This window comes from Nilaparvata lugens, chromosome 11 (genome assembly GCF_014356525.2).
Source record: "Nilaparvata lugens isolate BPH chromosome 11, ASM1435652v1, whole genome shotgun sequence".
Classification (NCBI taxonomy): Eukaryota; Metazoa; Arthropoda; class Insecta; order Hemiptera; family Delphacidae; genus Nilaparvata; species Nilaparvata lugens.
In genome coordinates, this window is record NC_052514.1 from 8,310,588 (window position 1) to 8,331,453 (window position 20,866).

A 20,866-nucleotide genomic window follows, 5' to 3' on the forward strand; every position below is an offset into this window, starting at 1 on the left:
GAGAAGGTTAGATGAAATATTTGAGAAAAATCTGGTGTGGCGCACTCACACAACTTTCCTTGCCGTTATGAGAATTTATCACCTGACGCTAGTGTTCCCGCGCATCTCAAGTCTACTATTCAAAGATTTGAGTCAGCTGGTGACAGGGCAATAACGCTGGAAACACACGAGGTCTGCTAGGCTATCTCTTCATAGTGAATGATTTAATAGAATCAACAGTTGCCAACAGTTTGCAATTGAAATAATAACATTTTCTCGAATTTCGAGCTTATTTTTAATTTTAGGTGAAAATGTTACTGAACATTAATTGTAAAGATTCTCATGCTCAATCTTTTCCACTCGAAATTTTTTGTTTAAATTGTATCTGAAGCCTGATAATTGGGAATCTAAATCAAACTTTGCATAGATGGTGCAGTGCTCCTGAAATTTTTACAGATATGAGACTTGATGCAGTTGATTGAGCTTATCAATGACTTTTCTAGGTATGAATTTGATGAAAATCGTTGGAGCCGTTTTCGAGAAAATCGCGAAAAGCCCTGTTTTTGACAACATTTTTGCCATTTTAGCCGTCATCTTGAATTGCATTTGATCGAAATTGTTCGTGTCGGATCCTTATAGTGTAAGGTCCTTAAGTTCCAAATTTCAAGTCATTCCGTTAATTGGGAGATGAGATATCGTGTACACAGACGCACATACACTCATACACACACACACATACAGACCAATACCCAAAAATCACTTTTTTGGACTCAGGGGACCTTGAAACGTATAGAAATTTAGAAATTGTGGTACCTTAATTTTTTTCGGAAAGCAATACTTTCCTTACCTATGGTAATAGGGCAAGGAAAGTAAAAAGTTTAATGATAGCATAAACTAAATAAGCTGTGGCTAAACCTGAATATATTCATGAAAATAAATAAAAATAAATATTAATAGAGAAGTTTAATGATAGCATAAACTAAATAAGCTGTGGCTAAACCGAATATATTCATGAAAATAAATAAAATAATATTATAGAGAAGTTTAATGATAGCATAAACTAAATAAGCTGTGGCTAAACCTGAATATATTCATGAAAATAATAAAATAAATATTAATAGAGAAGTTTAATGATAGCATAACTAATAAGCTGCGGCTAAACCTGAATATATTCATGAAAATAAATAAAAATAAATATTAATAGAGAAGTTTAATGATAGCATAACTAAATAAGCTGTGGCTAAACCTGAATATTCATGAAAATAAATAAAAATAAATATTAATAGAGAAGTTTAATGATAGCATAAACTGAATAAGCTGTGGCTAAACCTGAATATATTCATGAAATAATAAAAAATATATAAATAGAGAAGTTAGATGAAATATTTGAGAAAAATGCATGTATTGATAGTGCTGAAATAACATACTGATGACTCAAAGATAAACGAAGAGTTGAATAAGCATTTCAAATGAATATACACAACAAGAAAAATTTTAATGATAGCATAGACTAAATAATAAGCTGTGGTTAAATCTGTGATGATAGCTCAACTTGAGAAAACATGCATAAACAGTAAAAGTGAGATGAAACACATGAAAAACCCATGAAAACACTATACAGGAGTTTAAAAAAGACTTGGTCTGATGACCACATTCACAAATAGAAAAAGTTGTATCATCAATGCGGTCTACATCAAAAGCAGTGAGTTTCACTTAAAACTGTCAGCATCCCTCATAAGCTACACCAACGATTCCATTCAACAAATGCTGACACGCTATCGAAGCGTGATTATTGTCAGTCAATAAGAAGGGTCAATAGTTTTTAATATTTTATGGTAGCAATAAATTTCGTTCAACGCGTCAGAGATCGGTTGAACGTTTCAGAGTTTGATTTGTAGCAACGTTGATAGCCGTCCGAATATGATTGTATTCAATTGAACTGCAATATATATGCAGTTTGGTATATGATTGTCAATATATGCAGTTTGGGATTGTTTAGTCTGGTAGTGACCAATCAAAGAATGTTATTGATGACGTAGGATGAAATGCATCATGTAAGTTCTTGCTAAATTACGAATCAATTTCAAGTTGAGACAGAGAGATGAGTTGACAATAAATTTAAATCAAGTATAGTTGGAGATAGTCAATGATATTATATTCAAATGGAATGCAAATCGGAGGAATGCAACTCAATTGCTTTTAGTTTAGAGGAGAGGCATATCAATAATCAACATATTGTATTGGGGTACTGTATAGTGTTGCAAGTTCTGTACATACATAACACATATTCATCAATAAAAATGCACAGATCATTTCATTATTTTATATTATAATCTATATTATATAAAAGCGAAATGGCACTCACTCACTGACTGACTGACTGACTGACTGACTCACTCACTCACTCACTCACTCACTCGCAGAACTAAAAATCTACCGAACCAAAACGTTCAATTTGGTAGGTATGTTCAGTTGGCCCTTTAGAGGCGCACTAAGAAATCTTTTGCAATATTTTAACTCTAAGGGTTGTTTTTAAGGGTTTAAAGTTCGTCTTTTAGCATGTATATTCTTCTTCTACCAATCCCTTAATTATATTGAAATTTCCATATCAATTTTACTATAGAACTATAATCTAGATAGAGTACCTCTTCGAACAGTTGTAACTGGCAACTAAATTAATAAATTTGTCAGTTTGCCATTAAGTTGAGTTGACTTTGTTAGGTTGGCACGAAGTTGAAGATTCAAATGCATTTATCGCGGAAAATTGATTGGGCACTGCAATCCTGGGAATATTATATTACTAGCCATCAGGCTCGCTTCGCTAGCCATATCCGTTAGCCAGACGTTTAGTCTGGTTCCCCGACTGGATTGTCCTAACATATGATAAAAATGCTCAAATGAAATGCCGATCTCACTCTTGGACGATCCAGTCGGGGGTCCAGGGGGCGGAGCCCCCTGGCTAGACGGATATGGCAAGCGAAGCGAGCCTGACGGCTAGTTATTCATATTTCACAGATCATACTACAATACAGAAGCCTACTATATAAGAAAACTTTTATCCTTCATTCAATTTTTTTCTTCAACTTCTTGTTTTTATTCTTTTCCTCCTGCTCCTCACACCAACTCCACGCATCCTTCTTCTTTTTCCTCACCTTCTTCTTCTTTGTATACTTCTTTCTTTTTTAATGTATGTTTAGCTTCTCCTGCTCCTCCAACTCGGTTCTTTCTCGCCTTCTCCTTTGTTTTTCCCCTTCCCTCTTATTCGCCAGTTCTTCATCCCCATCTATTGTACCTTCAAAAATATTTTTCTCTTCTTCTTTGTCTACTTCTTTCTTTCTCAATCGATATCTTGTTCTTCATCTCCTGCTCCTCCTTCTCCGATCTTTCTCGCCCTCTTCATTCATTTCCCCCCTTATTCTATCACTTCTTCATCTCCCATCATTACACCTTCAAATCCTCAGATTCTTCTTCTTCTACCTCTTTCTTTTCTTATTTCTCTTATTCTTCTTCGTCTTTCTACGTCCTCTTCTCTTCATCATCATAATTTTCTTCTACTAATTTTTCTTCTTCTCCTCCTTCTTTTTCCTCCTCCTCCTCTTCTTCTACTTCTACTTCCTCCAATTATTACTCTTCTCCTCTTCTCTTCCTCTTTTTCTTCTTCTTCGTTCGCTTCACCTCGCTCAAGTTCAAACTCCTATCTGTATCATATTTGTAATATATCATAGAGAAACGATAGCATAAGTAGATATCCCATGGTATAGGGCGTTTATGTCGTAACTTTTACTGTTATCCCAAGCCGATAGTTCACATAGTTCTTTCCTATGCAGCTGTGTGACGCTGGTAGTCTCTCAAATTGTGCCGTTCATATACTATCACCACAACAAAACAGTAAAAATTGACAATAATCGACATTAATCGGCTTGAGAAAACAGTAAAAGTTGCGACATAAATTCCCTATACCATGGGATATCTACTTACGCAATTGTTTCTCTATGGTAATATGGCATATTTTGTTCTGATTTCTGCACAGATAATGATGCGTCACGTCTACGAGCAGATCAGAAGCCTGAAGTTCGCCTACGAGGAGAACATCAATCAGCTGATGCGAAAGGTGGACACAATCGACATGAAGATGTCGCGTCACAGCTGCGATTACAGTGGCATTGAAAGTGTGGTGCGCAAAATCGACTCACTCGATATCAAAGTTAACCGACTTGAAGCATCCAATGTGCATCGATTGGAAGAATTATCCAAGGTGAGTACCGAAACCTACAATATTATTCGAGATTTTCAATAATTTAATTATAGGAAGAAGTGTCAAAGTTAAGGACCAGAGTCCGTCAGAAGAGTTACGATTTTTCCAATTGTACAGAGTGGGGCAGAGCTGATTGACGAGTTTGGAAGGGTTATAAGTCATGAACCGTTCAACTCAAAGACCTCAAAGATGCATAGACTCACATGCAGCGCTAGTGTCTTACTTGGAATTGAAATCCGCCATTGAGGGGGCAACCCATAAGATTATTACATACCAATGCCACCAATGCTTTTGTGATCTATAGTATTTCAAATAAATAATATAAAATATCTCGTGCTAAAATACCCCAATGGCGGCCTTCAATTTCAATCATTGGGAAGGCATAGGCATTGTGGGTCTATATCTCTTTAAGGTATTTGGTTCAACTTGAAGAAATTGTATATTTCGCACCTAGGGCCGAAAATGAGACTTTTCCGGCTCGAAATCGGTTTTCAAATCCGAGGCCGTAGGCCGAGGACTAGCTGATATGATTGAGAGCCGGAAACACATTTTCGCCCGTAGTGCGAACGCTATTTTTCGCCACACAGAAGAATAAAACGATATATATATATAATATATATGAGAATAATTGTTTATTAGGCACTTCCGTAAGCAAAACTGGAAGGTCATAGCTCTAGCAAATCTGAGGTAATCTGAATATCAGGAAATTGTCCAAGTATTTTTATTTTTTATTCTGATTTGTCTAAATCACCTAAAAGATTATGTTCTAATGTGGGAGGTTGAGTTTATACGCTTTTATTCTTTCAAAAGACAATAAGATGATATTATCATAGATGTTTTGATTCTTGAATAAGAAACACAAATAATGAAGTTTATTGATCAGCTGTTATAGCACACTTGAAATTTTACCAATCTGAATGTCAACGTCAACAATGCTTGTTGTCGTCAACTGCGGAAGTTTAGGTTAGAAGTTCTATCCTACTCTGAAAATAGAATTTTAATAGTTTATAATATATCTTATCTGTATTTCATTCATCCAATTAAAATGGTAGTATCTTATTGTAGAATACTTTATTCAATTCTAGAAGCATAAACTGATTCTGTTTCATAAACTATTTTGTAAACACGTTCACATCAAATCAGAATCAGCTGACTTCAAGGTTATTTTACAGCCCTAGGGCCGTAAAAATTTTACCGTCCTGGTAAGAAAACAATCACTTTCGGCCTCCATATGACGCACGCAAACCAGCTCATTACATCCAAGTGGGGCGAAAAATTATTCAATGGTTCATTCAGTTTGAAATGTAGTTTTTATTGTTAATTTTTGAAAATTATATCAGTTAAATGGCGGCAGCAATACACTGATGTAGCGTATTCATGAAGTTTTAAAACAACTGCGATTTGTAAGGCCTGGATCTCTTCTGTGATTCGCTCCTTTAGTTCTTCCAAGGTGTGTGGGCGATCTTTGAAAACTTTATTTTTGAGGTAACCCGATAGAAAAAGATCGCATATGCTTAAATGGGCGTCCTGGCGATAGTTCTTTGAGAATAGCACTGTCAATGTCACCTCCCAACGTTATGTGGCAATGTTAGAAACGTTTCTGCGCCCCAAATTGAAAGAACTTGCTGAGGAACATGACTTTGGAGAAATATTGTTTTAGCAGGATGGAGCTCACAGCCCACACAGGGCGCATTTCAATGAAAGTGTTGAGACAAATGTTCCCAGGGTTGGAGGTTGGGTTTTTGCTTTTAAATGACAATATGCTGAAAACTCTTCACTTATATAGGCTATTTTTGTACAAATTGATAAAAACAATATGAAAACTTGAAGTACCCTTTATTATTTTGAAGTTTTTAATAATAAAAGTACTTAATTTTTCATTTATTTATTTCATTATTGTATAAATACTATAATCATAATACAATATCATGACATTGGAGGAAAAACTTCAATTTTTCATATTGTTTTTATTAATTTGACAATATTAGAAATTATAAAATAAAAATAAAATGATACTGTATTCACTGGACTTTCTGAAAGCAACAGAAACTGAAAGCAACTTGACAAATTGAAGGCGTAAGGTCGTAGTTAAGTTGCCAACCCGGTCTGATTCTTGACCAACTGAGATCTTGATAGAGTGAATGTCACCAAACATGTTGACAGAATAATGATTATGACCCGGTTGCACAAAAGCCTGTTAAATTTTAACCGTGATTAATTCCACGAGAATCAATCAGAGAAGGCCATTTTGATAGGACGGCTTCTCTGACTGATTGAGTACTTTATTTATGTAGATTACAATATATACTGGCTTATACACTTATATACAATAGCTTACAATACAGCAATATTATAGATGAATTTACAAAATATGAATTAAGAAAATAATTATTGAGCTGTATATTATATGAAAAAAGCAATTTGTGATAACTATGGATAAAATAGATAATATTGTTATGCATCTACATAAATTGGCGGAGCTTTGGACATGTCCAAATCAATGTCCATTCTTCGGAAAGAATATTCGAAGTATCCTTCCCACTAACTCTCTACCAACTGATTGGTTCTCGTGGAATTAACCACGGTAAAATTTAACCGGCTTTTGTACAACCGGCACTATGAATTATAATATTTTGTATGATAAGTGACTACACTATAAAGACAATGCTGCAAAGTCATCACAGCAACTCTTATTTGAAGGAAATAGTTCAATTTTGTATTTTTTCCAGACAATCCATACAAAAGGGATCAGACAGGAGCTGGCCATGGATGGACTTGTTCAAAAAGTGGACGAGAATCACGAGAGAATAAAACAGAAATTGATATTTGCAGAGAAGCGGCTCGACACAATCAACAGCAAAATGCAGGTTGTTAAGTCAGTATAAAACACTTTTTCTACCTTCTAAAATTCTAATTTTTGGGAATATCCATAGAGGTTAAGATTAGCACACTAATTTGAAACAATCTTCATAGTGCCGATTGCACAACAGCCGGTTAAATTTTAACCGTGATTAATTCCACGAGAACCAATCAGAGAAGCAGTCTTTTCAGAAACGCCTTCTCTGATTGGTTCTCGTGAAATTAATCACGGTTAAAATTTAACCGGCTGTTGTGCAACCGGGCCTAAGTCAATAAAGAAGTTCAAAATTAATAATAATTATGATACCCTACAAAGCAGTAGGAGATTATGAATAATTAATACCATATTGAGTCAATAAAACGTTCAAAACATCAATAATTAAAGCCATGATAAAGATTCCAATGAGCACTATTAGGAGTAGGAGATAAGAGTTGCTATGTGCATTAAAGGCAATGATTAATTGAAGCTGTTCAATAATATTCGAGTTGAGACATTCCAGACATATTTAATCAGTTCTAAGCTGAGTTCTCTATAAATTAAATCAAAAGCTGCAGTCAAATAAGAAATCTTATACTATAAAACGAGCAATTTCAGTTTATATGTTTAGATGTTTATATTTCTGTATGTGAGCAGATCTAGAAAACGGCTCTAACGATTCTCACAAAATTTAAAACAAAGTAGGTTCATGATTTGAAAATTCGTTTGCACTGGGTCTCAACCCTGGGATAACTCGCTGAAGGACATTAAAAAGATAAATACGTCCTTGGAAAAACAGCTGAAAATTTTGTCGTCTGTCGATACCGTAATGGAAGTGAGTGAGCGAGTGCATGTGTGGGTTATTCCTCAGCTGATCTCACGAGAAGAATAATCCAGCAAGAAAAACTTATTTTTGTTTATTTCTCTTTTTTTTAGAAAACATGATTGTTTACTTCAGAAATTCCAAAAAAGTAACTGAATGCTGTTAGTGTAGAATAGTACATAGTATATCCATAGAGAAACAATAGCGTAAGTAGATATCCCATGGTATAGGGCGTTTATGTCGCAACTTTTACTGTTATCTCAAGCCGATTATTGTCGAATTTTACTGTTTTGTTGGGGTGAGAGTGTATGAAAGGCACAATATGAGAGACTACCAGTGTCATAAAGCTTCACGGGAAATAACTACCTGGACTATCGGCTTGAGATAACAGTAAAAGTTGCAACATAAACGCCCTAAGCCATGGGATATCTACTTATGCTATTGTTTCTCTATGGTATATCATTCTAAATCGAATTCATAGTATATCTATTTGTAATTGATGATGTGTTTGTTTTTTGAAGTGTGAATAACTTTTTGTTATTTTGATGAGTGATAGTAGCTTAACCTAGATTTTGATTTGGACTGTAGTATAAATTTGAAAAAGGGACAGTTTTGGACATAAGCCTGTTTTGCCTCCTCATATAACTGTAAAAATAATATTGTACGACTGAAAAAAAATAAATATAAACTATAAATTCAATCTTTCGTTGCAAATTTTATATGATTTTACATTCCAGAGCAAAGCTCGGTTCCCCGATATTGAATACATAAATATAAAACCAAACAGTACAGGAAGTTGTGAAGTTTGTTTGAAGACATACAAGATGTTGTCACAACGACTAAGATTAGACTTTAAAACTTGACGAACATGTTCAAGTGTTTTAGATTAGTTCATCTAAATCTGTCCCAATTGCCCAAAACTGTCCCTTTAATAACACACAAGCACGGACCTCATGTGGGCATAACCCTCAGCAGGAAAATTCTACACAACTAGCAAAATAGGACAAAATCTAGTTAATGCTCCTCCTGTCTATGATTTCCATAGTTACATTAATGAAACCTCATAATTAAAAATATCGAATTCAAGATTCAAGTTATGATTGCTGTTGATATCACTTGTAGATGTACATATAGATTTTTGTAATATAAATTAATATTAGTTGACTGAAACCGAATTTACCTAACTGACCTAAAATTTACAAGACGGATTAAAATGGAGTTTGATTGTGGTTAGCCGAGTAATAGAAGACTACTTGATGCGAATAAAATAATAAAGGGCCGGTTTCCGAGCTCGGGATTTAGCTAAGTTCTAGACTTTAAACAGCTGGAATCAGAAAATTAGCTTTCCAAAACGGGGCGTAGTCGCAGTTTTTATAACAGTAATCGCAGTTTTTATTTTCTCATTTCTATAATTGGAAACGTTTTTTCTTGACGAAATTAAACATTTCCAAACTAGTAGTTCTGTGAACAGTAGACCTCGCGCTCAGTGAGTTACATTGACCTGTTGTTATGTTTTCTCAAAAATTAATAAATAATTTATCAATTGAAAATGTCTAGAAAAAATCCTAAATAAACATAGATCTTTCTGTCCTATATCGTACCGTGAATGTCGTCCCGGAATGTGAGTGTGAGCGCTGTTATCAGGTCTGGCTGCAACTGTCTACAACGTTGATGGAAAGATACAATTTTCAAGATGTTCGATGTTTTTGAACGGGTAGTATTATAGTCCACTAGACAGCTGATTTATGATTAATAATTCTATAGTCTGATTTTTACGGTAATATTGGCGTATGAAGGAGGCTCCTTTTTTCTTTTATATTATCCTTGAAATGCAAAATTTCCAAAAACCTTGTATATACGTCGACGCGCAATTTATAAAGGAACATACCTGTCAAATTTCATGAAAATCTATTACCGCGTTTCGCCGTAAATGCGCAACATAAAAACATATAAACACATAAACATTTAAACATTAAGAGAAATGCCAAACCGTCGACTTGAATCTTAGACCTCACTTCGCTCGGTCAATAATTCAAAATAGCTGAAACTTTACACTATTTTCTCTTTATTTTGTGTTTAATTTTCTATTTTTTGAAATTTTATGCAAACGTGACTTTGTCAATGACTGCGACTACGCCCCGTTTCGGAAAGCCAATTTTCTTACTCCAGCTGTTTAAAGTCTACAACTTAGCCAAATCCCGAGCTCGGAAACAGGCCCTAAAAGATGCAAATCAACTCCAATATAAAATTGAATTAAGTTTTGCACAGTACTTGTTTTTGTAATTGCTTTGAATTATTCTAATAATATAACAGTATCAGTCAGAATGGTACGGTTCACAGGCATGGCTACGAATACTAATCAGTATTTTTCAACGATTGCTATTTGAAAAAATGGATAACTGACATAACGACAACCATGCATATTTTTACAATGACTATTTAAAAATGAGCACTTGAGAATTATAACAAAATATAATTCAGCTTTTGAACTTTGTTTGTTGCAGGTTTATGAAACGTCAATCACTCGCGTGGAGTCTCGCCTGACTGACATAGACAATGACATAAGTGATATGTCCAATACATTGGACGACATAAAGTCACTGTCAACCATCATAGATGACAAGCATAACAACACACAACGATCTATGAAGGAACAGTTGCAGGTAGAAATACTAAGTAAAACATTATTCAATTAAAAAAATTGAAAACAAACAAACGTTTCAACTAGACATACCCTGTACAGTTTTCTAAATTACCAGGTTAGCCACGCGCTACACCCTTCAGTATGAGATAGTTCGTGCAAATTTACTTCAGACTTGGGATGGACATGCGCAGCAGAGAAAGCACACACCGGGAGGGATACAGAGGCGCGATGTTGCCGTTTTGAAGCGGCCAGCGATCTCCAACTTCTAGTGACTGATCATGTGCTCATGCTACACATGCGAAGTTACCTGTCTGGGAGCGGTCAGACGACTGACAAATTGGCAACTGCGCTTCCACCTATTACTCAATTAATCAATGTAATTGGCTGATCTCCATCCATTTCTCTGCGCTGCATATTCCTCCAAGTCTGAAGTAAATTTGCACAGATTATAATAATCAACCTAGTGGTATCACACTAGGCAGTTTGAAAAGTTTCCAACCTGACCATAAAGATTACAACTCTCGAGAACAAGAGCTGGTGTATCATTTTAGTAATATTTTATCAAATTCACTCATTTATTATATTTATTTTCTTCTTCTATTTCTTCATCCTCTGCTCCCTCTTCTCTTTCTATTTCCTCATCCTCCTTTCCATTTTTTCTTTCTTTGTCTTCCTTCTTTTCTTCTATCTTCTTCTTCTTCCACCTCTTCCTCTTCTTATTCTACTTTTCCTCTTTTTCTTTTTCTTCTTCTTCTTCTTCTTATTTTTCTTTTTCTTCTTCTTCATCTTCTTATTTTTCTTATTTTTCTTATTTTTCTTTTTTCTTCTTCTTCTTCCTCTTCTTATTTTTCTTTTTCTTCTTCTTCCTCACCCTCTTCTTGTTCTTCTCCTTCTTCTTCACCTTCTTCTTCTTCTTCTTCTTCTTCTTCTTCTTGTTCTTCTTCTTCTTCCTCTTCCTCACCCTCTTCTTGTTCTTCTTCTTCTTCTTCTTCCTCACCCTCTTCTTGTTCTTCTTCTTCTTCATCTTCTTCTTCTTCTTCCTCACCCTCTTCTTGTTCTTCTCCTTCTTCTTTGTCTTTCCTCAGTACATTCTCAAGATATTATTATCTTCCATAATTCCCCATACATCGCCATTCTCTTCATCTCTGGAACAGTCTTTCCTTTTCTCCGTCCTATCCCCTCAACTCGACCCTCATACGAATACTTTGGACGTCCCACTGTTATCAATTTCACTTTATTTATTGATGAATTTTCTTCCCCCTTGGAAAAATCTCAACCATGTTCTAATTCTAGAGAAATAGAACAGGCTCAGCCTAGTTTTTCCTCCAATGTCATAACTATATTATGATTATAGTGTTTTGTACAATGAATGGATAAATAAAAATAATTCAATTTGTTGTTTGTTTTGCAGGCAATAAAATCAGAGTCAGCTGGCAGCCGCCAACAGTTGGAAGAGCTGTCCAGCTCGGTGAAGGACATCGGCAGCAGACTCAACGACACTGCGCAGACGGCGATGGTCCGCGACGACGAAAACGTCCGCATACTGTCTGCAGACACCGACCGAGACTTACGACAGCAGATCAACTTCGAGAGCAGGAGGATCGAGGATAAGGTAGTCTAACTATTGATCATCCATTACGTTAAACTGAGTAACAGAGTAACGTTAATTGTCGGTCCCGGCTGAAGTATGACAGCATAGCCACCTATAATACAAGGCCCCGGCCTACGATATTGCAACGTCGCAGCGTAGGCCTAGAATCTAATACATTATTGGTGAAAAAGATCAGCTGGTATTTTTTTAAAACTTTTTCACCAATCGTGTATTAGATTCTAGGCCTACACTGCGACGTTGCAATATCGTAGGCCGGGGCCTTGTATTAGAGGTGGCTATGATGACAGTCGTAAGGCCCATTGACGGCTTAAATTATACATTCAGGCGGTGAGACTGCCCGCAGGGACTCCCCACCAACAAAAGCCATACGAATTTACTTTTGATACAGAGTTACCTAAAATTTGTTGAATAATTAGCCACATGATCTGGCAACGTTGCAGGGCTAGAAAAGGATAGCGCTATCTGCTATGTCGAATGTTAGACATGGTAGCAACACCAATGTTAATCAAATACTGCAATTAAAACGCTCAGGCTGAAGAACTCGCTCATCAACTATTGTACTGTTTTTGAAATCCGCAACTTGTAATTATAATTATTATGTGAATTAATAGAACTTTATAGGTCACTCTGTACAGGTAATGAGTTCACACTTGGAAAATGATACTCTAGAATATTCTTCCCATTAACACTCTACATAAAGAGAGATGGGGAGAGAGAGAGAGATTGATTGATTGATTGAGTACTTTATTTATGTAGATTACAATATATACTGGCTTATACACTTATATACAATAGCTTACAATACAGCAAAATTATAGATGAATTTACATAATATAGACTAAGAAAATAATTACTGAAAAATATTATATGAAAAAGTAATTTGTAATATAATAACTATGGATAATTATATTGTTATGCATCTACATAAATTGGCGGAGCTTTGGACATATCAATGTCCATTCTTCGGAAAGAATATTAAAAATATCCTCCCCACTAACTCTCTACCAAAACGTTAATTTAATTAATTAAGCTAAGGATTTATTTATTAATGGGAATTTTGTAAAAGTTTTAATTAATATAATATAAATATTTAAGAGAAAAAAACAGAAAATTGATAGATTAAAATAATTATATAGGTAGATAAGATCAAATTATTGATTAATAAAATGAAGTAGGCTGAAAGTAGTAAGGGTAATCAACATTCAGTAATATACAGCAGTATGCAGTGGATAATTAAAAAACATGAGTTTATATAATATATATATACACAATTCATTCTATAACAGGTTTAAAGGTTTGTATTTGTTGGATGGGTGGGGGATGGTTGTCATGTGATCGTTCTAGGGCCGGACAGTTTCAGTCATTTGTTCCAGAAGATGTTTTTTTTAAAGCCAGGATGAAGCTCGCTCGGCTCTCTATGGACCTGATAGAAACAGGAAGTGCATTCCATGCACGACAGGCACTGACTAAGAAGGATTTTGTGAAAATAGTAGTTCGATGATTGGGTATCCTTAAAGTACTTTCTCCGGTTCTAGTATGTGAAGCATCTATCCTCCTACCTTCAGAGACAAATTTGAAATCATCTTTAAAATAGTTCGGATTACCGTATTTCAAGATATCTCTAACAAGCTTGACTATTCGAAAAAGCCTTTGATCGGGAAGCTTTAATGTTGAACTAGCAATGTGGGCTGGGTGAGAGAGAGAGAGAGAGAGCGAGAGAGAGAGAGAGAGACAAAACACAAATAATGAGAAGTCACTACAATTTTTTAAAGCCCTCTCAGCACATTTCATGATTTCATCCCTGATTCCTTATCCATCGTCATTCTCTCAATCTCTGCAGCAGTCCTTCTTCTTTTCCATCTTATCTACCCAATCCAACAAGGTATCTATCTACTATCTACATACATATTATAACTATCTACAACAATAATATCAAGTATCCAATTTTCATACAAATGCCTTGGACATCCCCCTGTTCTTCTTCCCTGCACATTACCATTACAAAATGGCTGAAAAACGCTTTGTCTTTGATTCAATATCTTCTTAACTCTGCCAGAGATTGATGCCAGAGAGTTTTGGAGCAGATCACAAAAGTAAATTGAACTATAAAAACATTTGTACTGATAGCCTACAAGTTCTAATAATTATAATGTTGAGCAGTTTTTATTTCGTCTATAGCAATTAAAACAGCAGCAAAACTCTAAACTGTTTGCTTGTCAACAGATCACAAGCATGTACAACAACCTCTGGAGTCGATTCATGTCACTGGAGACCACCGCAAAGCATCTGCTGAAAATTGGCAACATCACGCGACGTCAACTCAGGGAGGATTTCCAATCATTGCTACAATCAGAGGCTAGGTTTGCCGAGCCAGAATCTCAAGAAAGTACGTAAATTCAACCTCTATTCTCATTCGAGAATCCTATAATATTAAGCGAGCGATTTCTGTATTTATATATCTGGTTATTTATGTTTAACGTATCTCGAAAATGGCTCTAACGATTTTCACGAAATTTGGAACATAGTAGGTTTATGATATAAAGATTCGATTGAAGTCTCATCCTTGGGAAAACTCGCTGAACGACATTAAAAGATTAATTCATCCTTGGCTGAAACAGCTGTGGATAGAAAAAAGTGTGTGAGCGAGTGAGTATGTGAAAAATCAAAATATCGCATCCCCGAAATTCATAAGATGACATATAGCCAGCTGTGAAATATGAACACGATCATTTTAGAGAATTGTGTTCTGTTTATCAATAAAAAAAATGACGAGCGAAGCTCGATGCCCCGATATTGAATAGTAATAACAATATAGTTAGATCGTAATAATAATAATACTGCGGGTAATGCCCACATAAGCTCTTAGGCTTGTGCGTGGGTAATGAGTGAGAGGGATGATGATGAGAGATGACGACTACTTTTTAGGTAGTCGGGACCGACGTCTTATCGTCTCCTCTGAAAGACGGGGTGGCCGTATCTATGTTATTGTGCTGTGGTCAAAAACTTTTTTCGCTCAGGTCGAGATTCGAACTCGGGTTCTCTTGATTATCAGACAGGCGCGTTATCACTTACTCCAACGATAGTAATTCTTGTTTTGTTTGTTTGTCTTGTTTCCTGTGTTTTTAATAATAAATAATAATTGAGGACCTTGCAGGACGGCACATAAGGCAAAAGCTCATTTTTGGGAAATTTTGGGAGCTTATGAAGATTTGAGTTTTGGCATTATCTCGTTTCACATTTGTGTGATTTTATATTTTATATCTTCGTTTTTGTTCAACTACTACTTCCATGATGATTTTATAAAACTATGGAATAATGAACATAACACATAACCTAACAGTTCACAAGCTCACTTAATTAAATCTCTAAACGGTGAAAGAGGGAACTATTTCAATGAACATCCGCTGTCGCCACTTTAATCAAGTTTATGTAAAATATCACAGGAAGAAGATATCTATGTGAAAGTTGGCAATCATGAACAGAAAATCATGGCGGTTCGTTTGAAACGATTGCCGGAAAAAGGGTACATAGAACCATGTGCTCTATGTCAGGCCAGGTCCTCAATTTATTTATTTATTTTATTTGTGGATATAATAAAAAATTGTATAAATAAGATCGGAAAAGAACAACAGATAAAACTGCTCAAAACTGCTCTATTCCCAAATTTTGATAATGAATAACATGTCCGAAAGAAGAAGGAGCAGAAATTCAATTGATAATAATATTATACTCCTATGTAAGGTAAAAATAATAATTATTATTTCAATTTAGTATAGGAGGAGTTCAGTGTCAGTTCAATAACAGGTCAGAATATTTTCATTTTTCAACAAAACAAAATACAATACAACATGCAAGCCAACAATAGGCTACAAGTTAGTTATTTTTTGTAGAAATATAAGTTTTGAACTTGTTTGAAAGAATATAATTTGAATGATTATAAATTGATATGATGGTTCAATGACAAATGCTTCCTAAAAATGATAAAACATTTGAAAGCCAATAAACGTCACTGCAACAGCAACGTACAGCAACAGACAGGTGGAGGAAAAATCAGACGTCTGCATGCACACGTCAATATAAGTCATCATATTGGGTCTATGGGTTGAAATATCTGGTCTATGGGCCGGATATTGGGTTTATAAGGTACAATATTGGGTTTATGAGGTGACAAATTGAGTCTATGAGGTAACATATTGAGTCTATGAGTCTCCAAATTGAGTCTAAAAGGCCATATTTTGAGTGAATGAGACGACCTAGTAGCCACAGCTGATGAATGAATGAATGAATGAGAAAACTGTTGCAATCGCATGCAATGAATTCTTTTTGTTATACAGGATGGGTGAAAAGTCCGAGAACGGCTTAATATCTCATAAACATAGGTAATTTGATGGTGGGTGTGATTGGGGATCCTACTCAAATTGAAAATACTACTTTACTATGACTTTAAAAATCTGGTCCGCCATTTTGAAAGCAACTTTATTATTTTAAATAAGGTGGTCATGCAATACATGAATTCGATAAGGAATTTTAAGAAAAATGAATGGCGAAAACCGCACATCGATATCTCAAACCGTTTGGAAGATATTCACATTATTAATCAATACCATGCAAATCAGAAATGAAATACAAGAGTGGTATTGATTAATAATGTGACTATCTTCTAAACAGTTTGAGATATCGATGTGCGGTTTTCGCCATTCATTTTTTCTTAAAATTCCTTATCAAACTCATGTATCGCATGACCACCTTCCTATTTTAAATAATGAAGTTGCTTTCAAAATGGCGGATCCAAGATGGCGGACCAGATTTTTAAAGTCATAGTAAAGTAGTATTTTCAATTTGAGTAGGATCCCTACTTTATTTATAGGACCCCATTTTCTCTTGAAATTACGTATCGAAATCATTTATCGTATGATGCACTTCCTATTTAAAAAAATGAAGTTGCATTCGAAGTGGCAGATCCATGATGGCGGACCAAATTTTTAGTCATAGTAAAGTAGATTTTTCCATTTGAGTAGGATCCCCAATCACACCTATCATCAAATAACCTTTGTTTATGAGATATTAAGCCGATCTCCGACTTTTCACCCATCCTGTATACTTGAAGCTGAATGATGAATCAAGCTGATCAATGAATTCTACAAAGTTATAATACAACAAACAAACAGACTGACAACGATTTTGGCCTTCAGTAAGTCAAAAGTGAGAACTCGCTGACGCTCGTTCAATTATCTGTTGTTTCAGATTACATGAACCTGATACTAGACGTGCTGAAACGTATGCTACAAGAACACAAGGAACAGATGGACTCCAACCTGCAAATGTCGCTGACGTCACAAAATCTGTTTATCGACTCATTCAACAAATCTGTCCATTATTCCAACAGAAACGAGGAGTTAAAGGATATGGAAATCACACTCTCCAGCATACTTGAGAAAATTATATACACGATCACTAATAAGTGAGTTGAAGCTTCTTACATTCATTCATTTATTTATTTATTCTTTATTGTTTCATACAATCAAGTTAATCATTAAAATGATAGGGAGAGAAAAATAAGGTAACCTTGTGCTATTCCGCTCCCAAATTTAGATAAGTTTATACCATAGAGAAACAATAGCGTAAGTAGATATCCTATGGTTAGGGAATTTATGTCGCAACTTTTACTGTTATCTCAAGCCGATTACTGTCGATTATTGTCAATTTTCACTGTTTTGTTGGAGTGATAGTGTATGAACGGCACAATTTGAGAGACTACCAGCGTCATGAAGCTTCACAGGAAAGAACTACGTGGACTATCGGCTTGAGATAATAGTAAAATTTGCGACATAAACGCCCTATACCATGGGAAATCTACTTATGCTATTGTTTCTCTATGGTTATACTTAGTCCGAAATGGGCTCTCTTGTTGTTGTTCACTTCACAAAATGTTCAGTCCTTAATTATTTTCACAAAATAGATTTTTAAAATTTGGATGCTTCAAAACTTCAATTTATTGACAGTAATTTATGTATTAACAAAATTCGGGTTTAATCAACAGGCATTCAAGACTGTTTCTATCCCTGAATACAGATATTAAGAAATTTAGTCAGAAAATACAAATAGTTCGCACAAAACATACACTGTATACAATTGTTCAATAATATTGTATTTCCTATTAAGTCTCCATAGTTTTTGAGGCATCAGTGTCTTTAAGAGCTTTGAAATAACATTATATAGTGAGGTCCACGTTATAATGGCAGTGTTTGATTAGCGATGGTATTGCTATCCTTGTCTATCATACAACAAAGCGGATAGCGCTATCTCTTTCTCGCTTTGCTCTGTTGCCAGATCATCTTTTAACAATTTAGAATCATTGATTAATTAACAAAATATTTCATCTTGATTATGAAAATTCATTATGAAATTCTTGAAAAATATAATTCCTTGCTTAATAAAATATAATTGATCATTTTAAATGAGAATGAACAGTTAATATTATATCAATAAACCTGTATCAGCTACGGTCTATAGAAGGCGTTGACAAGACAGAGGATCGGCAACGTTTTTCTCCTATCTTTCCCTCCTGCTATAGAAACGTAGATCTCGCTATATCTGACCAGTGACGAAAGTTTCAATAAGCCAACAAAAAACCCATAATATCCTACGATTGGCTGTGAATCAGGCAGGTATTGATGATGAGATTTAGCCAATCGGAGACTATTCTGGTGGTCATGTTGACTTGGAACGTTTATCAATGGCCAGCTTATCAATGGAGCCTTTATCAGACAAATGTTGATGAAAAAAGTGCATGCATTTCATAAGCATAACTTAAACTTTGAACCTCTTGTCTTTTTTTCTTTAGAGCTACTTTTTGAATATAAAGAAAATATTAATCTGAGTACCCTTTTTAAAATTATTATTTTGTCACATAATATATGCATATATATTTATAATGCCATTATCAAGTGGTTGGAAAAAAAATAATAAAAAAATTATTTAGTTTCCAATAATATATTTAAAAAAAAAATTATTTTCCAATCACTTGATAATGACATTATAAAAAATATATGAATATATTATGTGACAAAATAATTTTAAAAAGGGTACTCAGATTTATATTTTTATTTATAATTAAAATCTCTTACTTCAAATAATAATATAGAGAAGTTCAATCTCAGAAGTCAAATGTTTTCCTTGTAGGTCTTGATTCCGATTTGGAAGATAGTTTCCCTTATCAAACCAGTAATTTCATAATTTCTTAAGCCGCGTTTACACCAAAGTTAATAACAAAATGTTAATAACTTAATCCTTATAGATTCTATTAGATTGAACATAACTTATCAAACACAGTCATGATGATCATATGTGTTTGTCAAGTTCCGTTCAATCTAATAGAATCTATAGGGATTGAGTTATTAACATTTTGTTAATAACTTTGGTGTAAACGCGGCTTTAGTTGCATGAATTGAAAATATTCAAGTGCTCCCTCACAGGGTAGACTAAACGAAACAAAAAATTGAAATCGAAAAACTAATATTGTTGTTTGAGATGTATTAGTTTGTTATTTACTGTATATCAATAATGATAAGAAATATTTAAATTTTAAAATTCAATTGTTGGACGGTGAAAACGATTTTGATGATTCCTCTAATGAAAGTTGTTTGTTATTTCACAGAACATCACGGATGGACACTCGATTGGTTGAAGTAATGCAGATGATCAAAGAGTACAAAACACAGACGATGCGAAGTCTATCACATCTGACAAAAATTGTCATTTCATTGACAGAGAAGAATAAGGAGGACAGAGAAAGATTCGAGAGGGGAATACTAGACTTGACTAAAATGAACGAAATCATTGCATCGGTACTACAAGTAAGAAGGACACAATATTAATTATTATTATTGACTTTATTTCTAACGTAAATCATAGATAGTACATAAATATTACTTTACTTTTCTTGTTCGTCACAATTATTAAACTACATTAAGGGAGCAACGATCCCGCAGTATATGACACGTCAAAGTGTAATCTAATATCTACCATCCCTCATATTGCAACATAACAGATACCACATAACATACATCAATCAAACATTATTCAACAAGGAAGTCTGCTAACCTGTATGGACACAATACAATAAGGAATTTCTTAAATAAATAATAAATAGGTACATATATGTACCTATAATAGGTACATGAATATTCCTAACATAAACTGAAATAGTACCCAGAAATATTCCAAGTTGAATAACAACTTTACAAGTTGAGTAAACAGAAACCAAGTTTAATTACAACTTACAAGTTGAGTAAACAGAAATCAGTAACTAGGAATTTGAAATATCCCAAGTTAAATTACTACTCTACAGGTTGAGTAAACAGTGAAGAATTCTGAATTACATGACTCAAAAGCATAAAGCAGAAGACTTGTTAAAGCTGCATTCACACCAAAGTTATTAACAACATTTTAATAGCTTTATCTTTATAGATTCTATTAGATTGAACGGAACTTGACAAGCACATATGTTCATCATATGTGTATGATAATAATAATGATAATAATAATAATAATATTTATTCATGCATGTACATTTTACATTAAATGTTTAGCATTGGTCAGTTACAATAAAATCATACAATCTGTCAGGTCATCAAAACCTCCGTGAATATTTGAAGTCCAAAAAATAAAGATGACATCATCTTAACTATTATAATATTTCACTTAGGTTTATTTCT

The 20,866-nt window shown here is 34.4% G+C and overlaps 2 protein-coding genes across 2 annotated transcripts in view; one reads left to right on the forward strand and one right to left on the reverse strand.

Annotated features, from left to right (window-relative positions):
• Nucleotides 1–20,866, reverse strand: part of LOC111055565 (Golgi-associated PDZ and coiled-coil motif-containing protein) — an 88,962-nt gene that overhangs the window by 35,637 nt on the left and 32,459 nt on the right. The window lies entirely within an intron of this gene.
• LOC111053554 (GRIP and coiled-coil domain-containing protein 2) overlaps nt 1–20,866 on the forward strand; it is a 33,096-nt gene that overhangs the window by 6,578 nt on the left and 5,652 nt on the right. The window contains exons 2-8 of the mRNA XM_039437562.1: nt 4,010–4,234; nt 6,964–7,101; nt 10,398–10,556; nt 11,949–12,149; nt 14,373–14,535; nt 17,394–17,610; nt 19,807–20,005. Coding sequence (XP_039293496.1) covers nt 4,010–4,234; nt 6,964–7,101; nt 10,398–10,556; nt 11,949–12,149; nt 14,373–14,535; nt 17,394–17,610; nt 19,807–20,005 — 1,302 coding nt within the window. The remainder of the gene's footprint in view (nt 1–4,009; nt 4,235–6,963; nt 7,102–10,397; nt 10,557–11,948; nt 12,150–14,372; nt 14,536–17,393; nt 17,611–19,806; nt 20,006–20,866) is intronic.